The sequence below is a fragment of the Amblyomma mixtum genome, chromosome 3 (assembly GCF_055824585.1).
Source record: "Amblyomma mixtum isolate Tamu chromosome 3, ASM5582458v1, whole genome shotgun sequence".
Lineage (NCBI taxonomy): Eukaryota > Metazoa > Arthropoda > Arachnida > Ixodida > Ixodidae > Amblyomma > Amblyomma mixtum.
In genome coordinates this window covers 307,077,214-307,101,672 of record NC_143014.1, presented here as the reverse complement: position 1 = coordinate 307,101,672, position 24,459 = coordinate 307,077,214, and the positions used below count along the sequence as shown (strand labels likewise).

Below are 24,459 nucleotides of genomic sequence, written 5' to 3'. Positions count from 1 at the left end.
CTGTTACAGAGCAATAAGTAGGCACTGTACACAGGACCTAAAATGAATGCCTAGCTGCTTGGTATAAGTGTTTTGCTTTTGCTTACCATTAAATCCACACTTTCATAATACCACTATGACACCTAATTGTCAGTTAGTCAGTATTGCTGCGGACCCATTAAGAAATGAACCCCCTTTGAAAGTGTGAATTAAACTTACCATCAACACATGTACCTTCCTCAAGGCACCAGCTGCACCCGTAATACCCATTAAACTGCTTAATGTTGAGGACAGATGCTCTTGCCGGCGAGTCCACACAACACATAACCGCATGTACCGATGACTTCACAATTGTTCCAGCATGGGACCAAACAACTGTCCCAATACTGTTGACCTCGTCAACAAACCTGCGCATAAAAATATGCATAGGTGGGTGGTCCTTTGCAAACCACAGCCCTGATAGTGCAACATTTTTCCACCGGAGTTCTACGGGCAGTTCGTTTACCATGACCTGAATAGGCCAGATGGAACTCTTGGACGACTCGAACACAGGCGCCCCGTCAGTGTTAAAAGTCAGTGTGATGTCACTCCATGACATGTTGAGTTGTCGCCGAATGCTTCTGTATAGGTCACCATCAGTGACATCTTTGTAGGTTCCTGGCTCACGAATCACTGTCGAAAGCTTCTCCAGATTTTGAAACAGGACAGAGCTGTAATGCCTGATCAAATTTGTTAGTTGCTGTTTGAGGTCAAACATGACGAAAAAACTTCCCATTGCTATCAAATTTTTCACACTCTTCTTCCTGTTGCAGCTGTTACATGTTATTTCACTTTTGGCAGGGACTTCATGAGTAATGCCAAGATATTCATGACAATGCCAGCAGAACAGATGCAGCCTCAGTGCTTGTTTTTTGTCCTTCCAGACCTTCCTTAGTAGATAGGTAGTTGGTGGCACAACCACTTCTCCAAAGAGGGCGTTGAGAAGGACAAGGAGGCCCCTAACCTGTGACCAAGTGAGCCCTGCTGTCACGATGTAAGCTAAGATTAACAGCAGTGCTTGTGCTTTTGTTGTTGACTGATGTGGCAGCTTTTCCTGAGAAAGTTTCCCAAGGTAGGCCTCGAAGTCGTCAGAGAAGTCTGGGTTGTCAGTTTCATTTCCCTCGACATCATCACAGTTTTCTCCCATGTCTTCATTTACGGTGTATTCCACACATTCTTTGTCTGAAGTGTCCGTGCTGTAGCCTGTCTGACAGTCCTGGCCACCATCACTGGCAAAGGCAGCACTTTCATCTTCATATGTAAGAGGATCTGCAGCATCATTTGGGGCTGTCCCTGGGCTGATATGAGTCAAGCCTGTACTTGGGCCTTCACCGCCACCAACACTCAGAGATTCACTCTCACTGCCTTCACGCTGGCATGAACCTCCAGCTGCCTGGTTCTGATTGTCCTGCAAATGAAAATAAACATCATGTGGCTTGCAATAAATATGAACAATTTGAATTTGTGCGTGCATAGATTATCCAACTTTTTATCCTTCACCAACTGCATTTTGCCCAATAAAGAAAGTTCCCAATGGTTGAAGTATGTGTAGCCATGCTGACAATAACAATACATGCTCCTTATGAGAAACATGAGATTTTAGCCAGCTGTATACAACTTGAAAATGGTGCTGTCCATAGGGAATGCACTCGAAGAAAGAAAGGCAGAAGAGTGCAAAAAAAGAGATCAGGAAAACGTGAAAAAAAAAAAAAGCCGTCAGCTGCAGTCACAGAATTACGTGTAATCATTCAAGTGGTGAGAAAGAAACGATTCTGAAGTCTATCAAGAAAGCCAAAAGGACAAATATACTGATAAAATGCTTCAGTTACTACTAGGATACAGTAAACTGTAAACACTGAAATGTCAGTGGACTAACGCAATTGTTACAATGTGGTCTATGAGTCATGGAACAGGGAGTAGCCAAATGGCAGAGATGCTAAAATTTCTGTCATTGTTTACTGCCTCCCATTTGGTACCATACTACTCTGCACCTGTTAACTATTACCAGACATGCAATGTGAAATGAATATTGAATACATGAACGCCGCCGCGGTGGCTCAGTGGTTATGGTGCTCGGCTGCTGACCCAAAAGGCGTGGGTTCGATCCCGGCCGCGGCGGCTGGAATTTCTTTGGAGGAGAAATTCTACAGGCCCGTGTACTGTGCGATGTCAGTGCACGTTAAAGAACCCCAGGTGGTCGAAATTTCCGGAGCCCTCCACTACGGCGTCTCTCATAGCCTTAGTCGCTTTGGGACGTTAAACCCCATAAACCATAAACCATAATACATGAACGTACCTTTACATAATATTTTCTCAACATTTGTTCACAGGCACTCAACTGCCTGTATCAAATGTGCCGGCAAAGTGAGTTTGAATGCCTTGTGACCGCAAGCAAGCTGGTGATGCTGATTAAGCACAAGTGTATGCCGCTTCAGTACACATTCCCTAGGAAATCACTTTTCCATGCGCACTCATGGCCGAATTAGTAAATTGCAGTGATGCAAATGAGTGCAAATGATGCAAACTTCTTGCTGAAAACTCATAAGTACAGGGACTCCAGAACTATTTTTTGAGTGAGGGGCAAGACCTCGTTTGTTTTATTTGATTATTTGTTTTATTTAGATATTTATACATTTGACCCTGCATATATTTATTTCACATTGTTCAAAGACTTATTTGTTAATGTATATAAAACCTACATTAAAATAGGCAGCTTAAGATCCACACAAAGAGTGATCAACCATGTTAAAAATGGTACATTTTCTGTAGGCTACTGAAATGAAAGTTTTATGATCCAGTGGTCAATGAAGCCAACAAGCTCAGCTTCACTGCGCTTTATATTAATAAGCCCTGGAATGTAAGCATTTGTCAGAGACCTGACCAGGCTTGCAACTGGGGATACAACAGGGGCCTGTGGAAAAATGTTTGGAGGAAGGAAGGGGGGAGAACGCCCCCTCCCCCTCTTTCTCCTCCCTTCATTCCGGAGGCCTTGCGTAAGCACTTCATTGCACCACATGTGCACCTACCTGAACAATAGCTGAAGTCCTGGCTCTCTTGTTTACATTGGACACAGTTTGCCTAGGAACTTGAACGCTGGTTCCCTGCTCGAGGTAACGCCTGTAGCGCTGTCGTGGCTTTCCTGACATCGCGATATCAGTTGAAGCCACCACGGAACGCCAGCCCTTGAAGCTAGCGTTTTGCGCGCTTTTATCTCAGGTGAAGTCTCACTATTCAGAGAAAGAGAAAAGGAAATCCAGAACGCGTGAGTGGACAAGGATATGGATTTGGCTGTGCGGTAGACGCGAGCTGGTCCACAGCTAGGGTGGCTAGACTAGCCTACTACAGTTCCACAGCTCGTGGCGTATACCCTCCATGCGTATACCGAGACGAGATATGCAAGAACCACGGTGGCCGTGCATGGCTGTATTATATTTGGGTGGGTCGCACATATGTCAAACGATTATATCTCTGAGCAGCAAACAACGAACGCGCCGCACAGTGCGCCCTAGCTTCCAACAATCTAATGTGTGAACGTCCTGTACGAAAACATATACTATCATTTTAATACATGTATTCACCTGGCGCGATATGGCTCAGTGGCCATGGCGTCAGATGCTTACCGCGAGGACACGGGATAAAAGGTCCACCCCAGCGGGCCACGTTTCAGTGAGATTGATTGATTGCATCGCGTCCTTTATTAGAAGCCATTCATGTTGGTGCATATTGCTCGAAGCATCTGTGGCCACCCCGGGCGCGTGCTGATCCGGTCGCCGCCGGTCTCCCTCAAATTCTCAGAACTTTTTCCAAGCAAAGCGACAGCCGTATGTGCTGCATTGTGCTGCTGGAAGAACCCTACGGGCCCGGCTGGCATCGCAACCGGTAGTTCTGCGGCTTTGTATTGAGCTCCTATTATTCGATCCTAGCATTCCAAGATGCGCGTATTCGGCGACGACGGCACATATCCATTCGTCACTGATGAAAAACTTCGGTCTTAAAGCCAGGGAGAGCGCAATTGCTGATTGTCAGGTGGCGGACTAGTCTGCGTGCCCCTCGCACCTCCGGCATATATGCGCAGGGCGTTTGCAGTTTGCTTCTCAGCGCGGAGACGAGATACATTAAAGGCCCGGGCCATATACTGTGCGATAAATGTCGTGCAGTGCAACGTACTCAAAATTAATCCGGATACTTCTATCACGGTGCTTTTTATATATGTGTGTGTAGCTTGGACACCGTCGATCGGGTACCCCACAGCGCGCCTAGGTGTGTAATGCACCGGGAGAGCGTACGTGCCTATGGCGCACTAGATTATACAGGCAGGCAGGGTCGATATAGAGAATTAAACTTGCTTTCGTGGAGCAATTTATGCGTAGTCAATTAAGGCGTGGACTGCATGCAAGAGCATCTGCACTGGACACGTCTTCGTGTGATTCCATGGCCTCATTGTAAACTGTGACGCATTGCACGATCTCTAGAACACTAGATCGACAGAGAAGTTCGCCATGCATTTCAGACGTTTGTGCTTGATACGGTCGAACAGCGTATGTAAGACATGTTAGTTCCTGCTCTGAAATAATTAGGGCCTCAACACTGCTATTACAACGTAGTACAATAAGTGTCCATGCAAAAAAAGGGGAAAGGACAAGATGGGCCTGTTTTTTTTTTCTTGTCTACTGGAACAAATTTTGTTACTAAGTGACCACCCTCCTTTCCTAGCAGTTTAAGCAAACGACCATGTGGCATTTTTTAGGCAGTTTTAGGATCGCCGTACGATAAACAAGGTAACTGCTACCTGCTATTCGTACCTAAAAACGTTGATTCGTACAGCAAACGTGACAAGGCTAGCCTGTCAAACAGGCGTCAAAAAGCTGTAATGAGGAAAGGAGTTTGAATGTCCGTGCTACTCGAAGTTCTAGGATGCTGTCCGCATGTAATGATAAGTGAAATAAAACTCGCAAATAAATCAGTGACAAACGTTGATGGACACACCGTCGGGCCCTGCAACACTAATTCCTAACGAATGCAAAGACATACAGACCAACTAGTGTGTGATCATTCCCCTCCAGATGAAGCCACTACTGCGTTTTAATTTTTGTATAAAAAACAAAAGGCATATTTGTGTCAGTTTAAATACGCTAGCGATGCTAATGAAATAGCGCTAGAGATGCTAGCGCCAATGAGATGTGCCGGCATGCGTGGTTCGCGCAAAACAGCTCGCCATGCTCGCCCTATGCCTTCACTTGCTTTCCTTAGAGTGCGTTGGTGCGAGTAATCATAGTGCGAGTATAGACGTGCATTATTTTCTTGAAAAGTGCGTGGGATTCAGCGTGAATTCAAAAATGTTCGTGCTTGTGGAGTATGTCTGTGACCTTACAGTCGCGACCATACAGCACGGCGACATTGAACATTTCGCGCCAAAGAATGTCGCAGATTTCGATCCTGGAAAGATGTACCAGGCCTACTGGCGCGGCGACGATGCCACCCAAGGTGGCTATTACGACGCTAAAATCCTTCATCTCACCGGTAAGTGGTTTGTGCTAGCGTTTTGCAATTCACTACCAGTTCTTTATGTGCGTAAACGTGTTACGGCAGGTGTGCAGTGCGGTTCGGAGTGCATTTCATAGCAGTTGCCACTGCGCATGTATCCCTTTGTTTTTGCACAAGTGTGCAGTCCGCGGATAATGATGGGCTTGTGTTTCTCTTGACCTTGCCTGTACGATTTCGGGGTTTCGAGTCGGGCACACTTGGAGTTCAGGCTCGTGTGCAGAAGTGAGCTGCCTTGTTAGGCTGGCGCAGTGTACTTCGGGTGTCGTTTGGATGTCTCTTGCTGTGTTCCAGCTCTAGAACTGCCCCTGCAATGCAGCACCCGCGTTTTGAGGCCCTCTAGACAGGCCTATGCACGCCTGTGCTGCATAAACTTCGACTGCATTAGTCCTGTGTGATAGTGAAACGCTTCCTTCAGATTAATCTCGTAGCTGAAATGCAGACTCTAATTGTTAAATTGCAATGAGTAGTCTTGCATGAAGGGCGAAAAAATCTCCCAATAAGCGTGAAATATATTGCAGCACGGTTCATGTCACTGTTACTGGCAGTGAAATTACTGAACTGCCCTTCTGAACTGCCGCTGCTCACCAGGCACCTGCGTATACCATTTATTAGGTCTTTCCAGCACGCGCATTAAACGATTGCATCTGTTAACTATGCTTCCCTGTAACGTATTCCATTCTTAAGCTATTCATTTTCAAGCGTAACAAGGTGTAGAAAAATGTGAAGTGCAGAAAGGTCTTCTATATATATGCTTATGAACCACTAGCCGGCACAACCTGCATGCTGCCTCATTTGAGTACAGCTGTGTGCAAGATACTAGGTTCCACCAAGCACAGTGATGGCTGGGAAAGGAAACTTAACCAACACAATGTTCTGTTGAAAGCGGAGGATCCCACAGCACCAGTTTGAGTGGGAGAATGTGCACATTAGAAGTGCCAATTGCGACCGCGGGAATCGTGAATTTCTAGTCAACTGTCAACAGTGTCATGATGGTGAAACAAGGGAACCTTTGCTGTATAGCACGATTGTGTGTGTTGGAGTGACGGCCACCCATTGAACTACCCGTAAGAGGCACCGTTGCTCGCCTCTACTTTGTAAGTACAGTCGCAAGCATAAAGGTTCTGCATGCCACTAGCGCACAGTGAATAACGAGTGAGTGAAAACCAGTGAATTAAGCTCCTGAAATAGCATGTTGAGGCTTGTGTGCCAAGGGTAGTGATCCTGCCATGCGTCTGTCTTGCTGCCTGAATGATGATTACTGAAGATATCAGTATTTGTGTGAACTGCATTTTAGCATCCAGAAAGCTAGAAAGGGATGAGCACTAACAGCAATGCTACATTAACAGCTCGAGATAAGTTAGCTGGCTGAGAGCATAAAAAAAAAAAACATTGCGCAAGTGAGAGCCCTTCGAACATCCTCTATGAGCTGGGTTACTGACAAGTTCACCATAGTAACAGCGAAGTTAACATGCAGTTATAGCGATTTGTACACTTTCATTCATGGGGCACAATAAGGTACTTCACAATGCTACCATGTCACATTGAGGAACAGCCTAAGGCCAAGATATTTTCTGTTTCTGATGCATCATGGGTGGTCAACCTCTCATACGGACAAACATTTTTCTTGCACCAAGCAGTCACTGATATCAATAGCTGCGATATGTAACCCTCGTGAAAGGTTTGCACAGTCAAAATTGGAGGTATTTCTACGCAAAAAGCAGAAAGGAGGTCATGTCAGGATGGAATGCGGCCTTTTGTCTGCATCTATGCATGCGCGGCAGCCCAGTGGTTCATAAGCATGGTTGGCGCAGCAGTGAGTGCGCTGACATGACGTCACATGCAAGCTATGTATGTCGGTGCTGCTAAAGTAATCTTCAGAGTGATTTTCTGGGATATACATTACTGTAGTATCGAAAGCATGGCATGTGATGTTTTCAGTTGCCTTTGTAAGGATGATAAATCACGGTCTAAATGAGTGTAGTAGCATTCTTGATCATCCACAGGGGTGTGCCTTGGTGTGCACTTTCATCCTTTATCAGCAACACTAGTTTGCACTGGCCACTTTTGATCGGAAGTGCACCCTGCTGGGGCAGTTTTTAGGTGCCCCGCTGCACACCGAGAAACCGGAGAGCAATCCCAGCAAGCATACTGAACCAGCCAACCGAGACCTACACTGGCCTTCTGAGGTCCCAGAGGCATGTGGCTCTCGGTCACCGCTCGTCAAGTCCATATGGATGAGGTTGAAAAGTTATGCAGTGCTTAGGGAAAACTGTTCAGGACAGCGTCTAAGTTGAAAAACGTTACAGAGATGTCTGTTTTGTCTCTCACAGCACGGTGGGATGAAAGGGTCTTGGAGCACATTTAAAGCTACCAGTCATAGGTGCAGCTCCGTACTTGCTGCCACCATGTGTGCACGCTCACACACTTTCTCGACAGGTGTATTTTTGTATTCCATGGGTACACAAGGTGCACTGGGTACATATGTTTCTGTTTCCTCTAGGTTTTCAGAAATTTTAAGTTTGAACAGTGGGAGTTAGGCAGTAGCTTCTATGGCATGTTACTGTGTCTTTTCACTTCCTGGAAATTGGTGAGTGTCAGCATGCGCACAAGTATTCTGAAAGCTGTTCCAGGTTTGGAACACCCAGTAATTGGCTGGCATGCCTCAGTGGTTACATACTTGCCTGGCCTGAACGATGCCATGCTAGCCATGAGTCTCTACACTAGGTGACAGTAGGTCTAATCTCTGGTGGGCGCCCTTTGTCGTTGTTCTTGACGCCACTCTCAGCCACCACCGCAGAGCACTGCACACCATGCTGGCTCACCCGGTGAGACTTGATGAAGAATGCTGCAAAATATACCTCTCGCCATAACTGTCAAAAAAAAAGCACTGTAGAAGCACTGCTTTGTTTGGTCATCTTGTCCTGTTCTCTGCAATTGCAGAAACAGAAGAGGAGATGACAAGCTACTCAGAGAAGCGGCGCAGGAGGCCACTAGTGCCTGCTAGCGTGAAACGCAGCAGCGCAAAGGATAAAGAAAAGGTATTGTGACTGCGGCTTGTTCATTACGAATTATTTGTTTTAAATCTTAAGGCAAAACCACTAAGCGGCAACACTTGTCTTGCGTTGCACCAGTGTCTCGTCTATCCATTTTGCTGGAGCGGAAATGGTGGCATTAGGAGGCTACGCATGGAGACACAGGGGTCTGTCAATGCGAGACCTCGGCGCCAACGTCTCAGCACAGTGTGCTGTCTGGCAACCATCCCCTGGAAAATAATGCAGACTTCTTTTATTGTTCGTGACTACTTGAAAGAAGTAGTATGCTGTGTCACACATGATAGACTATGTGATAAGAGGTTAAGAGCATAATGGCTAGCTCTACTTATAGCTTTGTAGAGACATAAGGAAAGGAAGTGGCATGCACCTGCTGCTATTGGTAGGTGTAGCGTCATGCTTGGTGTTTTAGATTTTTTGGGGCTAGTAAGCTCTATTTCAGCTTCACTGTATGGGAGCACGAAGGATGAGATGGGATTGCAGCTTGTTCATAATGGGTGCTGGGGGTATATAGTCATTTTGATTTTGCTTTCAAGAAGCCAACCGTAGAAAACTGTGAATACGTTGCTGTGGCATTTTGAAGTTTTGGTTGGCCTTGCTAAACTTTGAATTGCAGGTAACGCCACCAGCTAAAAAGGTGCGCAAGGAGGTGCAGCGGAGACATGAGCTGGACCTCCTGCAGGAAATGCAGGACCAGGCAGGAGAGGTGGAAGCCGCTTGCCAATGTCCTGCACTTCAGCAACTCCAGGCGTTGAGGCAGGAGATTGCGGACCTGAGAGGAAAGCTGGCAGAAAAAGATTCTGCCAGTGCTATTCCGCACTGCACCTGCACATGCAGGGAAGGGGGCTGCGAGCCACTTGAAGCTGAAGTTAAAGAACTTCGCGCACTAAACGCGGACCTTCAGAAAAGCCTGCTACTCAAAATATTTTCATCTGGTGAGTGCACAATCTGGTCACATGCAGATGGGGGCAAGAAGAGAGCAGGCAAGCAGATAATGGCAGGCTTTAAAGGGACACTGAGGAGAAATTGAAGTTGGCTTGTATCGATAGAATACCAGCCCCTAATCACAAAAACACCAGTCTTACCGAAAACAGAGCTCTTGTAAGGTAGAAATGAGCAAGCGCTAAAATACAGGTGTCGCCGCCACAGCCTAATCTCGCAAGTACAAGGCGGATGATGAAATAGAGAAACACCACGCATCTCTGAGGCTGACAAATGGGCATGAAGGTTACACGTGTGAAAATTGAATTAAGTTTTGCTTCATAGCCGCTAGGGAACTTTTATCACGAAAGGAAGACGGAGAAAATACAACCGGTGTGTTGGAAGTAAAAAAAAAAAAAATACTTGGCGGTGCGACAGGCGGCCAGTTCAGTTTCGGTATGCTTCAGCTCTTCGCGGAAAGCAGCCGCCTCTGCCCCCCAAAGCATCGCACGCTCTGTGGGGCTGAGGCCGCTGAAGTGCAGGCTGGAATTCTTTGACAGGGTTGCGTTATCAGGATCGGTAACGAACATCGTCGCAACGTCCGATCACAGCTCGCCACCTGCGTCCAACAGGCTAGATGTCAACGACCCGCCGCAGCCCTTCGTCGCAACGACAAGTGGCTGCAGCCAATGCGAGCGCTGAGAGCTGTAACGTCACGATGACGTATAGGTGCACTGCTGGGGCCGGCGTGTTGGCCATCTTGGAAGGCTGGATGCCGCACGCCGGTGTCAGAAAAAGGGGCTGGGCTAAAATTGTTTATTCGCGGGCATAACAAAGCCTGATGCAGAGGACTGGCAAAAATAGAGCATTTTTGAGGATCGTTGACCAATACTTGGTTGCCGATAGCAGTGGTAGCGGCGATACATGCATATTTCTTCCCACAAACGCTTTGCTGCTGCTGTTCGGGGCGCCTCGCCTGGTGTCTGCTGCTTCCTGCGCTGGTTTCGTGGAAATCGTACATATCATTGTTATTGTGAGAGGTGGGTCATATCAAAGCAATGACGAGACTAGTATACTTTTATTACAGTGCTGTCCGCTGTGTCTTCGATGCAAAACACGGTATAGGCAGCGACGACTACGGCAGCCAGGAAACAGCTCAGTTCGTCGCCCGGCGCGCCCGCGATCGACGCCGTTGCTGAAAGCTCGGTACTTGTGCAGACGTGCTTTGCCGCTGCTCGAATATAGCAAGCAGTCTTTCTGATAACAAGGCTGTTTTGTGTTTACTAATGCGAATGTGGGGTACACCTCGGCAGCTGTCGGACACTCCTTCGGGGTGGCAGTGCGATACTGGCTGTGGGCTTAGGATGAGCCGAGCGACGCATTCGTCGCTGCCGCTCCATGTGTCCCTGCTTGCTGTGTCATGGTGAACCGCTTGCAACAGTTCGCGCGCAGCGCTGCAGCAGATTTCGTACATGTGTCTCCTGCTTTAAGCGCCCAGCCGGCGGTAGCTTTTATTTCGGCTGCTAGACCGCACCACACTGCGCCAGCAATCACGGAGTCGGCGTTTACGTCACTGTTTCTCTGTTTCGTCGCAAGAGAGCCGCCTGTTTGAATTGGAGCGGCGGGAAAAAGTATTTCAACTTCGGATCCAAATCTCTCAGCAATAAATGCATCTTTCGCACAAGCGACAACTAAGCCACGAAGTGCCCAACTATCGAATTTTGCTAAGAAAAAAAAATTGCTAGAGTTGTCCTCAGTGTCCCTTTAAAGCACTTGGAATCAGAATCTTAAAAATAATTGTGGTCACAACAGTCGGAAGGTCTAGGGTTTGCCCGCACTTGAAAACAGGTTGTGAAAAAGATATGGCAGCAGTGGCATGTATTTACTTTGGGGTGAGAGAAGAGCGATACTTGGGCAGAGCTTTAACTATTGGTAAAGTAATCTTCGCTGAGGATGATAATGTGGTGTGAAGTTTTAGTTTTTTGTTTTGTTCCATCTAATGCGACCTGTTATGTCGAACATTTCAGAAAGCAGACTTATCTACGCATCAAATATGGATGTTCAGGTAAACGCAATGCCACAACTGCGCAACAGCACAGTGCCACAACTGCACAACAGCACAGTGCCACAACTGCGCAACAGCACAGTGCCACAACTGCGCATGCAGGAAAACAGAGGCAAGTGAGCTCTTTTAAAGTGCATCTTTTACTTTGGTTACTTCATTCAGCTAATGGGGTGGCACAGTGGTGGGCATGCTTTGCAGCTGAGCACAAAGTGGAGGACAAGTCCCAGCCAAACACTCAGCCAAATGCAAAAAACAGTCGTGTTGTGCGCCCTCAGTGCATGTGAAGGCACCCCAGGCGGTAGAAATCAGTCACGAGTACCTGTTCTCTCATGAAGGCAGGACCCCCCTTGTTTTCCCGCGTGGGGACCAATTCTGTAAAAAGGAGGCTTCACGTCTTCTTTTAAAGGACTTACTGGGCATAAACCTAGTCTCCACATGGTGACTGCAGGAGTGACTATTATTTGTTTGTGAGTTCAGTGCCGGATTATGTGATTTATTTATTGTAGGTGTCGCTACTGTGGAGCAATTGCTGGCACAAACAGCAAGGCTAAGCCCACCTGTAGCTAACAGCATCTCAATTCAACTGCCTTTACAATGGCGAATCTTATAAACTTGCTACTATATGCAACTACTTGTACTATATGCACGACTTAGCGCAGAATGTGGTTTGGTGTATGGGGTTTAATGTCCCAATGCAACATGGGCTATGGAGGGACGCTGTAGTGGAAGGGCTCTGGATTAATTCAGATCTCTGGGGTTCTTTATTGTGCATTGAGACCACACAGTACATGGGTGCCTTGTGTTTCGCCTCCATCAAAACGTGGCCGGTGCGGCTAGAGCTGAACCTGTGTCCCTCAGCTGAGCAGCCGAGTGCCTTAACCACTGAGCCATTGTTGCAAGGCCGCAAAATATGAAAGCACTAACGCAAGAGAGGAGAGGCTACTGGCTTGTTTTTGTGTTGTCTTCACTTTGTTTGCTAGAGCCTGCAACCATTACCAGCTCACCCAACACATTGTTCATGTGTTAAAACCCATATACATTGCTTTGCTTTAATTCAATCCTCTGAATATTCTGGACTGCCTCCTTTCTTTATTATTGCTTTCTAAGAGACTTGAGAGACTTAGGGGTTTTAGTTTGCTCTGCATTGACATCTAAGCAGAGTGTAAGCTGTTCACGAGTAATTCATTTGCATAGGTGAGACAGATAAAATTTCAAGTGTGCCAGTCCTCGCCCCGTGTGCATCACATGCAAACTCCAATAGGATATGCGGCAGCAGCCTTACACACACCTGTACAATCATTAGTGCCACACTCATTAGTAACGGCAGACAAGGGCGTCCGCAGAACTTTTTCCAGGGGGGTGCACCCGATGTCCGGGGATGGGGGAGGAGGTAGGTTTGTAGTTGTTTTCTACTAGGGCATAAATAATGTCCGTAATTCCAAGGGGGGGCAACCGCCCCCCCTTGCCCCCCCTTCCGGACGCCCATGACGGCAGACCACATTACACCATTGCGCCACTCACACATCACAACCCACATCGGCAGCTTTGGGGAGCAAGTCATCTGTCTCTTCCGAGACAGTGCAGTTATGGAGCACAAAGCCTGCTTTTCTTGAACAGTTGTTTATTGTGGCCTGCCTCACCTCGTACCACACACTGTACACAAACTGCACCGCTTCTAACAAGGTCACCTTCATGTCAGGAGGTCCGGAAGCGTGCTCTGACATTCCCTGGTGGTCTATTTTCCCATCAGCTATTCCGGCATGTAAGGCCGCCCTCAGCGGTTATGGCGCTCTGCTGCTGACCCGAAAGACACAGGATTGATCCTGGTCGTGGTGGCTGCATTTCGATGGAGGCAAAATACTGGGGCCCGTGTGCTGTGCGATGTCAGTGCAAGTTAAAAAATCTCAGGTGGTCGAAATTCCGGAGCCCTCCACTACGGCGTCTCTCATAGCCTTAGTCGCTTTGGGACATTAAACCTCTTAAAACAAACAAGCAATTCAAGGAAAGCAAACTTCTTCACTTTTGCGGCAAGAATTGGCCCAGTGATGGAAACATTCTAGTTGCAAGCGTTCAAAAACGACTGGTAAAGGGACTGTCCGACGTCGCCATGCAAATCCTCTGCCACCAGTAAGCCCTTTCACAAGGGCTGTAATGAGTTGCAGTGGCTCGAGCCATTTATATGAACACAGATGCTTGCAATATGTGCTGTGTTACACTTGCAGAGTAGCTCAGCTCCATAAGTTCTTACCTTTAGGCTCGGCTAATAGCCTTTGTAAGTTTCATTTTGCAGATGTGAAAGATGTAGAGATGTAGCACAGAACATGTACTTCCTCTTTTAAGGACCTTAGTTAAATTTGCTCTGTGGTGTATGAATGTGCATTCAATGTGTATCAATTTCACAGCGCTGCCTCGTTCAACACCGTCGACCGCCGCAGTGGCTGGCAGTAGTGGCCCTGACGAGTTTGGTGAGCAAACCCTTTTGTGAGGCATGCTGTGTTACTGTTATCGTCAGCCTATTTTGCCTTATTGCTACCTGGCTTGAATGCGGCGCTGTGCCAAACAGACATTGCAGGCAGGCAGGCACCGTTGCCTTCAAATGAGCTGAATTGAAATGTGTGGGCTTCATATTAGAATAAAGGTTATTTGCACGCTGATTGTCTTGTTCAGGTGAAATAGTTTGTGTTAGAGTTGCAAATCTGTACATTGTAGGGCCACCAGTAAACACTTCTGCAAGGGCGGTGATAAGTTGCAGTAGCTAAGGCCATTTTGTGAACGCAGATGCTTGCAATGTGTGCTGTGTTACACTTGCAGAGTAGCTCAGGTTCATAAATTTATGCCTTTCAGCTCAACCAGGTAGATTAACTTGATTTGTAGGTGTCAAAGCTGAATAGCTGTTGTAGCACAGAAAGGCTTTTCCTGTTTTAGGAGCCCTGCCTAAGTGGGCTCTGTGGTGTGTGGATTTGCATTCAAAGTACATCATTTTCACAGCGCTGCCTCGTTCAACACCGTCGACCGCCGCAGTGGCTGGCAGTAGTGGCCCTGACGAGTTTGGTGAGCAAACCCTTTTGTGAGGCATGCTGTGTTACTGTTATCGTCACCCTAATTTTGCCTTATTGCTACCTGGCTTGAATGTGGCCCTGTGCCAAACAGACATTGCAGGCAGGCAGGCACCGTTGCCTTCAAATGAGCTGAATTGAAATGTGTGGGCTTCATATTAGAATAAAGGTTATTTGCATGCTGATTGTCTTGTTCAGGTGAAATAGTTTGTGTTAGAGTTGCAAATCTGTACATTGTAGGGCCACCAAGAAACCCTTTCATAGGGCCTGTGATGTGTTGCAGTAGCTAAGGCCATTTTGTGAACGCAGATGCTTGCAATGTGTGCTGTGTTACACTTGCAGAGTAGCTCAGGTTCATAAATTTATGCCTTTCAGCTCAACCAGGTAGATTAACGTGATTTGTAGGTGTCAAAGCTGAATAGCTGTTGTAGCACAGAAAGGCTTTTCCTGTTTTAGGAGCCCTGCCTAAGTGGGCTCTGTGGTGTATGAATGTGCATTCAATGTGTATCAATTTCACAGCGCTGCCTCGTTCAACACCGTCGACCGCCGCAGTGGCTGGCAGTAGTGGCCCTGACGAGTTTGGTGAGCAAACCCTTTTGTGAGGCATGCTGTGTTACTGTTATCGTCAGCCTAATTTTGCCTTATTGCTACCTGGCTTGAATGCGGCGCTGTGCCAAACTGACATTGCAGGCAGGCAGGCACCGTTGCCTTCAAATGAGCTGAATTGAAATATGTGGGCTTCATATTAGAATAAAGGTTATTTGCACGCTGATTGTCTTGTTCAGGTGAAATAGTTTGTGTTAGAGTTGCAAATCTGTACATTGTAGGGCCACCAGTAAACACTTCTGCAAGGGCGGTGATAAGTTGCGGTGGCTTAAGCCATTTGGCTTAGTAGATCGAGTAAGCTGGCTATTTAGGTGTAAAAGATATATAGATGCTGTAGCACAGAACCGGTACTTCCTCTTTTAGGGGCCTTGCTTAAATGAGCTTTGTGGTGTGTGGATGTCACTCAAAGTGTATCATTTTACAGCACTGCCGTCTACCAGTGGAGCGGCTATGAGTCGGGACATGTACGGTGAGCGAATCATCTTGTGATACATGCTGTTCAACTATTGTTATCAGTAACCTAATTATGTCATTACTCACCACTTCGCTTGAATGTGTTGCAGTGCCAAGCAGACATGGTAGGCAGGGAACTCTGGCCTGTGTAGCATACTTTGTCCTTACTGCTCCATGAATTCACTGCATGTCAGCCGTACCCTCTTTCAGTGCTTTCTGCATCACAGCCAATGTGGCCAGCAGGCTTAGTCTAAGGGAGCTGAATCAATGGAGCTCTGTGTTGGGGTTTATAGAAAGTGTTAACTGTTTTCATGCCTCCCAAAAATCTCCTCAGATGCGGATATTGACGCTGAAGGTGGCAGCTGCGATTTACAGCTGCCTGGAGCCGATATCATAGGTGCCACCCGGGACGATGGGAAGGTAATTGCATGAAATATTTTGGGCATATGGGTTGAATTACCGTATTTACTCAAATCTAGGCAGACCACGATTCTAAGCTGAGACCCGAAAGTTGAAGGCCACAGAAAAAAAAACTTGCTGCGATTGTAGGCAGGCTGCAGCGGTCCAGCTGGCCGCAACTCCTAGCGATGCGTGCCTTATGCGACCTGTTGGTGTAAGCTCGCGGTCTTCACTAAGCCAGTCCATGTAGTATTTGTGCAGCCGATCCTTAAAAGGCTTGTTGAGGCATACACCAAGAGGCTGCAGCTGCCCTGTCATGCTGCTGGGTATGATGGTGATTTCAGTACTGGCCTTGGCAAGCGCACCTTTTACGCCATCGGTCAGGTGCCGACGGTAGGAGTCCGGGACGAGGAGGGAATGTTTGGCCAAGAGGGCCCCTGGACGCCGTTGCCGAATGATTCTTATCTACTCCTCAACCATTTCGCTCGCCATCCATCCATTTTCATTGGCACGGACGATCACGTTTGTTGTGAACACTTCCGTGCTGGAAGAGTCTTCCGTTCGAAAATTATGTACACCGGCAGCTTGTGGCCATCCTCCGTGCAGCCCAACATTACTGTCATGCGCTGCATCTTGTATCCGGCTGAGCACACTTTGACCTCCTTTGCACCTTTTTCATTCACTGTGCACGCCACTGGCATGCCAAACCATACACCCGTCTGGTTGGTGTTTCCCGTTTGCCCTACTACGTAGCTTTGCTCCACCCTCTATATAACAAACTGCTGAAATGCGATCAGGTTCTCTTCATAGTCGCCCGGCAGCTTTTGACAGATGGACATGCGACATCGGAGGCTGAAGCCAAAGCGCTTCATGAATTTCTGCAACCAACCCCAGCCAGCTTTGAACTGTTCCCGGGGAATGCCTCGCTCTCTAGCCAGCTCTCTTGCTTTGGCCTGTAGCACTTCCGTTGTCACTGGAAGTGCTGCTGACCTCTGCGACTTCATGAACTCGGCCAGTGCTAACTCCACTTTGGGATGGCGGCCTTTCTTTGGGCCTGTGAAAGCCGTTCTCGTTGCGGCGCAAGCAAAAATTTCATTACATTGCCTCCTCCAATGGCAAACATTCTTTTCATCCACGCTGAAGTCCCGCCCGGCTTGCACAACTGAAGATTGCTCTGCAGCGAGTATAACTTCGTGCTTGAAGTGCAGATAACGAAAGCCCTCAACAACGAAATTTTCGCAACAAGAAAATATTTCGAGTCTCCGGCAGAGGTACGTAGGGCTACATGTATTTCATATCCCTCAACAACGACACATCTTCAACCGGCAGCCCTGCGACAACGAAAATTTCTGCCGTAGCGGGTCGCGAGTTTTCTTTGCACGATCTCAAAATAACATAGAAACAGTCGAATCCAGGTGAAATCCTAATCAAAAATGTGTTAAAACGTTTTTTAGGCATTTTAGAAACCAACCGTATATACTTGCATAATGAACCAACTTTTTTTCCAGAAAAGTTGACCCCAATTTGGGGGACGGTTCATTACGCGCAGGAAAAAGTTTTAAGATTTTTTTGCAACAGTGAAAATTTAATATCCGCCCGCTGGCTCGGCCAGCCGTCTGTCAGTTGGTGCGTTACTTCATTCGTCAATAAAAGCGTGCAGTCACCGGCGCTCCTGTCACGGCGCACGAAATCTTGGCACGCTACCAACTTTGCCGAGCGAGCGTACCACCCCTCCACCATCGAACTATAAACGCCCTGTAACGTTATCAGCGCGCGGCATCTTGGTGCTCTGCCAACTTCAGTGCCCCCTCCCTTCCTTTCCACAGAAGCAACACGCCATGCTAGCCATGCGCAGCATATCTTGGTGCACAGGCAAGTCCGCAGACGGCGGAAACAGCTTGACACAGAAAAGAGCTAAGAAAAGTTAGCGCTTTAAAAAGAATGTAAGCTCTCAACGACTGAAGTGGTGGGTGGGTTTATTATGCAAGTGGGTTCGTTACGCGCTGCTGACAAACGTGTCTATGGCCACAGCCATCTGGCTTTAATAACCAGCAGGTGCCAGCTGCACCTCCAGAGTCTGAGTGACCAGCAGAAGGTGCAAGTGCGTCTGGTGACGCGAGCGAACTTTCCTTACTGAGCAAGGCATGGGATGCTCTTCTGAGTGTGGACAAAACTGCGCCGCACGGCTTGGGTCTGCACGACTTCCTGTCCGTTGACGACGGTTTGTTCGTCCACGAGGAACTAACAGACGATGCCATAGTCAGAAGCATACGCAGCGCTAACGAGAGCGATGACGGCGACGAAACCGCAACCAAGCAAGCGAGTCCGCGAGATGTGCTTGATGCACTCACCGTGCGGTCATTCCTCCCTACGCATGATGACGACGTGGCCACATAAGATATTTTGAGTTGTGAGGATCGAGTGTTAAAACTCCTCCGAGGCCGTGGACGGCAGGTCAAAATTACGCAATTTTTTCATTAAAACGTGGTTCCTGTGGTATTTCTTTTTTTTTGTCTGCTTTCTCTCATTTTCACAATAATGAAATTCTCACGAGAACGAAAAAAATTGCTTTCCCCGGCGATTTCGTTATTGCGGGGTTCAACTGTATAACGAAACCGCCTGGTTGGTGCCATGGTGTCCGTGAGAAAAACCACGTATGAAAACTTCCACTGTCACTGAATGTGCTCATGCCACCACACGAGGAGAGAACAAGGCCAAAATGGCAGCGAATGCTCGTTTGAGGTCTGATCGGCATCGGCTACGGATAGTAACAGCTACAGTGCTCTTTTTTGCGGACATTTTGTAGGGGCGCCACTGAAGTGCAACTTTTTTGTATTTTATGAATATGAAACCTTGAAATAAAATCCTTGAATCTAAGCCCGCCTAAGAGTTCAATACCTTTTTTTTAAGTATCAGCCTAGGTTCGAATAAAAACGGTATCTGTGAACGTCGTGGATGGACCCTGATGCCACCCCAATTCTGTTGACTAGGACGCAGCTGCTTCCACATATCTTTCAGTGTTTGGCCTTTTGAATATATTTTGTGCTGATGAACCTACTTTCACTTTGAGAAGTCGAGTGTAGCTTGATTTTAATGTTCTGCACAGATGCTTAGTTCTTTTTCTGTAATGGGCAAGGTGTATCAGGTAGAGGGTTTTGATCATGATTTGACACACTGCTGCTGTAAAAAAAAATTCTTTGTCCATATTGTTGTTTTCTATCCAGTTTTCAAGTGATATTTAATTTAGGTCCTCTTTGATGACTGCTCTCAGTGTGCACACATAAAATTCTGGGAATTTGCTGCAGGTATATGCAGGCTCCGGCGTGTGGCTGGACCGCAGTGCCTGGGAAATTTTGCTGCGGTCCCCGACAGACTCCATGTTCTGTCGCGCTGCGTCGCTCATTTACTGGACGCCAGACCAATTAAGAAGCCGCAGCGTGACAGGAGTCATATCGAATAAATCGAAGTCACTGGGGATGACAGAAGCCAAACCGGCACTTTCTCCAGAGAAAGTCTCCTCACTGAAAGGTGAGAGGGCTTTTTCAGTTGCTTTGAGTGTAATGTCGAGACAATAAAAAAAATGTTGATTGAAGCAAAGCTTGCATTCAGGAATGTCTCATGTAGCACGTAACGGCAGCAGCAGCGGCCGCCACAAGTGGATGTCGGGTATCACGACTGCCTTGCTAATCTGGAGATTGTGGGAAGTAGTGCAGTTTCACAGCAGCAGACGACAGCATGCACAGCATGCACCGCTTGGACGCCATATCTGAGTGAGCGGCGGTACTCTAGCGCCTGCACACGTGGGCACACAAACCTCGGTGATGCCGTCGTTGGCGACCGGCCCATTTCACGCTGCCACTGTACCATCGTCTGTTTTACTTCACGCGTTCTTGTTTTTGCTATCTTCCCCTGCTTTCCTCCATGCGATGTCTTCGCTTTGGTTGCCTTTAATCTGTTGGTTCGCTTGGTTACGGTGCCGCGGCTCAGTCCATGAATGGGCGTTAAGAGCTGCGCTCTTAAAGGGCCACTGACACCCCCGGCCTAAATCCGGTGGTTGTGAGGCATCGTCACCCCGAACTCGTGGCCGCAAACACTTTTTGAATAGACGCATTAATACTGGAGTTATGCGGAGTTAAAGCCAGGGAAATCAAAGTGCCAATGCGTCTTCCTTTCCTTCGTCTTTTGCTCCGTGGTCCTTCTCTCTCGCAAGCCTTTCTTCCGATGTTAGCGACAGGGGTGGAGTTTCGTGTCGTCCCTTCGTACTTTTCATGCATGTATGTTTGTTTCCGGAAGACCCACCTCCGTTTTATGACCAGAGGGGCGCGCGAACGAAGCGCGGGCCCGCGGACACCGCCGGCTTTTCTTAGAAAACAAGCCTCCAGATGTGTCTTTGTGCGTATTTCTCCTGTGAGTTTGTGTCTTTTCTGTTTTTCTATGGCGCTTTGGAATACCACGACAGCGTCAATGTATGCGAGTGGAAAAAGAAAACGAAATGCGGGATGGAGAACCGCAAACGAGGAGAGGACGCGTGGCGTTGGGTTACACCCACCCTTCGCCGCCAAACCGATGGAACGCCTACGGGCATGACGTCACACTCAGGGGTTCAAACGCAAGGAGGTCGCTTTCAAGAAGAGAAGAGCGAAAGAGCTTTGCGTTGAATTTTTTACTCTTTTCCGGGGCGCGTGCCTCTCTAGTGTTTTGGAGGGACTATCTTCCATGCCTGATCTAACCACTGGGCTTATTTTCTAAAAACATCCAAACCCTGGTCAGTGGCTCTTTAAAAAATCATACTTGAGACGATTTTTATAGGAATATCAAAGAACACCAGTGCCAATTTTGTTAACATTTATGCATCTATACTTCATTTCAAGCTTTTTGCAGCACTGCGAAGAGTATCGCTCTCTTGTTCAATTGGCCAGTGCAAGCAACAAATAGTCCCTCGAATACTTGAGCAGTGTTGTGACAACTTTCCAAACATTTATTGCAGTAATTGGAAAGTCAGGTTTGGTTAATGTTTTGAAAGTATAAGGAAACGTTTCAGTCACGGGTTAAATTAGCAGAGAAAATCTGCACGAACACAGCACTGCGGAGGCCTGCCTCGAAGTATTGTCACCATTATTAAAAATGGAGTCGGCCGAGTCTCCTGCGCTCTTTCCTCCCTAGGGAGGGAGCCACCAGTTGCTGCAAGAAGGGTGCAGAGTACGTTTTGCAGAGCATGCCGTTCAAATTGGCTTAGGTAACTGCAGCCTTCACAGTGCTGCAAACAACTTGTGAGATGAAGTATAATGCTGGAAATGTGGCTTCTAGTTCCAGCTTTTCTGTTTCAGTTTCACATTGATAGGGCAAATTAATTAAATGTTGCCATATTTTACTTGCTCCACAATTTTGCTTTTGTCACATATCCAGCTATATATAAAGCTGTGTTCTAATGCATCATATATTTGATTCTGTGCAGCTCTGTTCCATGTGTACATGGGCGACGCGCCAGCCGATCTGCAGCAGAAGCGGCTGAAGGCCGTCCGGAAACACCTGTCCCAAAAACTGGGAGACATGCAGAGGAAAGGACCGTGCCGCGATTAAGTTTTTTTTCTTCATTATTTTCATTACAGTTGAACCTAGATATAACAAAATTGAAGATTCCCGAAAAATATTCGTTATAGGGAGGTTTTATTATACGCAGTTTCCGCGAGAAAGTTCAAAAGATAAATACAGAAACGAAACTAAGGTAAATCAAGGCCAGTGAACTCGCCCAGAATGCATTTATTGCTGGTTGGTTGGTTTATTGTTGTTTAACGTCCCAAAGCGACTAAGGCTACGAGAGACGCCGTAGTGGAGGGTTCCGGAAATTTCGACCACCTGGGGTTCTTTAACGTGCACTGACATCGCACAGTACACGGGCCTCTAGAATTTCGCCTCCATCGAAATTCGACCGCCGCGGCCGGGATCGAACCCGCGTTTTTCGGGACAGCAGCCGAGCACCATAGCCACTGAGCCACCGCGGTGGCTCTGAAAAGAAACGAGTGATCTTGCTGTGCTGTTTGTTGACGAGGGTCGGCACCACTGATCGTTCATAGGACATGAAGACACTTAAAGCTGTACCGCCATCGTCCAGCGAGCCCACAGCGCGTTGCAAAATGTCGATGGCATCCAACACTTCATTTGTAGAAGGCATATCACATGCTGGCCCGACCTCTGGAGATCCATCATCATCGCCGGTCTGACATCGGACACTTTCAACCAGCGCCTCATCCGACATCTCTTCAGTAGTCACGGCACAGTCGTCCGCATACAAAAAGTCACAGAGCTGCACGTTGTCAGGGGCTGCTCCACTCACGCGCAGTAAGCCCCAAGCTTCGGCGAGATCGGGTGGCCCGGAAAGCTCCACTCCTAAGGGCTCCTCTTCGTCAGTTTGCGCAGCCTGAACTTCTTTCGTTATGCGGGCATTTCTGAAACAGTTGGCGGTAATGGCCGCACTTGTTTCTCGCCACGATGCTTCAAGCATCTCAACTGCTTGGAAAATGTCCACTTTCATTTCCCGCTGAAGACGAATGTTCAGAAGCAGCTTTTGGATCAGTCTACGCCGGTAGCTGCACTTCACGCTGTTGATAATCCCTTTGTCGAGGGGCTGAATTAGGGAAGTGCAGTTCACGGGCAAATACTGCAGTTCAATATTTGAAAGGTCGAGGCCTTCAACATGATGGTACGCAGCACAGTTATCTAAGAATAAGAAAATTCTGCGGCCTTGCTTCTTTATCTGCATCGAACGCCTTCAACCAGACACCAAATATGGCACGCGTCATCCACGCTTTCGTGTTAGCCACGTATTTCACGGGCATCCGGTGTGTTCCTTTGAAGCACCTGGGGCGGGCACTCTTCCCGATAACCAGTGGGACGCACTTGTCAGACCCGTCTGAAAACAGTTATACGAAGTTTACTCTGCTTGCCTCCGTGGCAGACGTTGCCTTTCAGGCTAAGGGTGCGGGTTCAGGAGCAATTGATAAAAAAGGGCCGTCTCGTCACAGTTGTAGACTTCGGACGCATCGTAGCGCTCTAAAATTGCTGGCAGTTTCTCTTCTACCCAAGAATTTGCAGCATCGCTGTCCGCAGAAGAGGACTCACCGCTTATAATCTTTCCAGCGATGCCATACCTGTTCTTGAAGCCATCCATTGCTGGCTTTTAAGTCATCAAATCCCAAGATACAGGCATAATCCCGTGCCTTTTGCTGCAAGGGAGTGCCGCTGATCGGAAGATTTCTAGCCCTCATGTCCATGAACCACGTGAACACCGCTTTGTCTACGTCGGCGTACGTTGATGGCTTTAGCTTCTTCTTTTTGCCACTAGCACCGGACTCCACTGCACTGCGAATCGCCTCTTTCGCGTTGAGAATCGTAGAGAGAGAGCTGGCTGGGATTTGAAACCTGGCAGCAACATCCTTCTTTTTCTCGCCTGCAGCAATGGCGTCCAGAATAGCAATTTTGTCCTCAAGAGACAATATTTTCCGTTTTTTCGTGGTCGTATTCATTCTCGATGTGTCAAAGCACCAATGCGACCCGGCGCGCACAAACACGGCAACCCGGCGCGCACACACACGAAGTCAAGATCGAACAGCACACGCCGGCACGGCGAACGGAACAAAGGCTCGAAAAACTAACTGAAAACAGTTCAAGAAATGCGTGTTGTGCCACCTAGTGTCATGCATACGAAGTGAAGTGACTTCTCGAGCAGCCAAAGCGTGGCGCTGCCGGAACGAAAGCAAGCGGTGCCTGTGCATTATCATCACCACCGAGCGGGAGAGTGGTGATGCTCGCTCGCCGCCGCTGCGAATGTTTTTTATGCATTCATCATTCTCGGCCATTAAGTAACGAAGAAATTTGACACAATTTAGCTCTGTGTTCTTAAAATATGGGGAAAAAAGGCAAGGCGGTCGATGGGGCAATTTCGTTATTTCGAGGTTCACTCCCCCAGCCACTACGTTACTTTGAGGTCACAAATACATGGGCTTCTATGGGACTGGCGACGGGGAATGGAAAAACTTCGTAAAATCGAGGAATTCGTTGTATGGAGGTTTGTTATAGACAGGTTCAACTGTAATTTGCATCAGGATCGAGAATCAATAAATTATTTGTACAAATTAGGTGGTTTGCTAAAGATGTTTTGTAAAGCTCTTCTGTCCCTCTTGACCAGCTAGCAAGCTTGGCATAGTGGGACAGTAGGCTTTTCAGTGTCATACACCTTTCATGCGATACATAATGGTGCGTGCTCGTGAACATATGTGAAGTTAGGCCTAGTATCTGCCGAGCACCGATCTGAGCATACATTCAGACCGTCACCATCACCATCAGGCCC

The 24,459-nt window shown here is 47.6% G+C and overlaps 3 protein-coding genes across 5 annotated transcripts; 2 read left to right on the top strand and 1 right to left on the bottom strand.

Annotated features, from left to right (window-relative positions):
- Positions 1 to 6: 6 nt before the first annotated feature.
- On the bottom strand, positions 7 to 3,844 carry LOC149355520 (uncharacterized). The gene is made up of 2 exons (XM_089583828.1): positions 3,045 to 3,844; positions 7 to 1,426 (listed from the first exon to the last, which is right to left on the bottom strand). Exons 1-2 carry the CDS (start codon positions 3,162 to 3,164, stop codon positions 158 to 160), a joined length of 1,389 nt encoding a protein of 462 aa, XP_089439954.1. The 5' UTR covers positions 3,165 to 3,844; the 3' UTR covers positions 7 to 157.
- LOC149355519 (uncharacterized) lies at positions 2,723 to 10,235 on the top strand. Its single transcript, XM_089576133.1, has 4 exons — positions 2,723 to 5,538; positions 8,503 to 8,600; positions 9,229 to 9,547; positions 10,108 to 10,235. The coding sequence occupies exons 1-4, from the start codon at positions 5,235 to 5,237 to the stop codon at positions 10,233 to 10,235; spliced, it is 849 nt and encodes a 282-aa protein (XP_089432259.1). The 5' UTR covers positions 2,723 to 5,234.
- A 1,334-nt stretch (positions 10,236 to 11,569) lies between these two features.
- Positions 11,570 to 24,247, top strand: LOC149355518 (uncharacterized). 3 transcript variants are annotated; one of them, XM_089583835.1, is made up of 8 exons: positions 11,570 to 11,710; positions 14,001 to 14,063; positions 14,587 to 14,649; positions 15,174 to 15,236; positions 15,685 to 15,729; positions 16,048 to 16,133; positions 19,418 to 19,640; positions 21,568 to 24,247. In XM_089583835.1, the coding sequence occupies exons 1-8, from the start codon at positions 11,587 to 11,589 to the stop codon at positions 21,690 to 21,692; spliced, it is 792 nt and encodes a 263-aa protein (XP_089439961.1). In that variant the 5' UTR covers positions 11,570 to 11,586; the 3' UTR covers positions 21,693 to 24,247. The 3 variants fall into 3 exon arrangements, with proteins under 3 accessions (XP_089439961.1, XP_089439963.1, XP_089439962.1); XM_089583837.1 differs by lacking the exon at positions 15,174 to 15,236; XM_089583836.1 differs by lacking the exon at positions 14,001 to 14,063 and having other exon boundaries at positions 11,576 to 11,710.
- Positions 24,248 to 24,459: the final 212 nt, after the last annotated feature.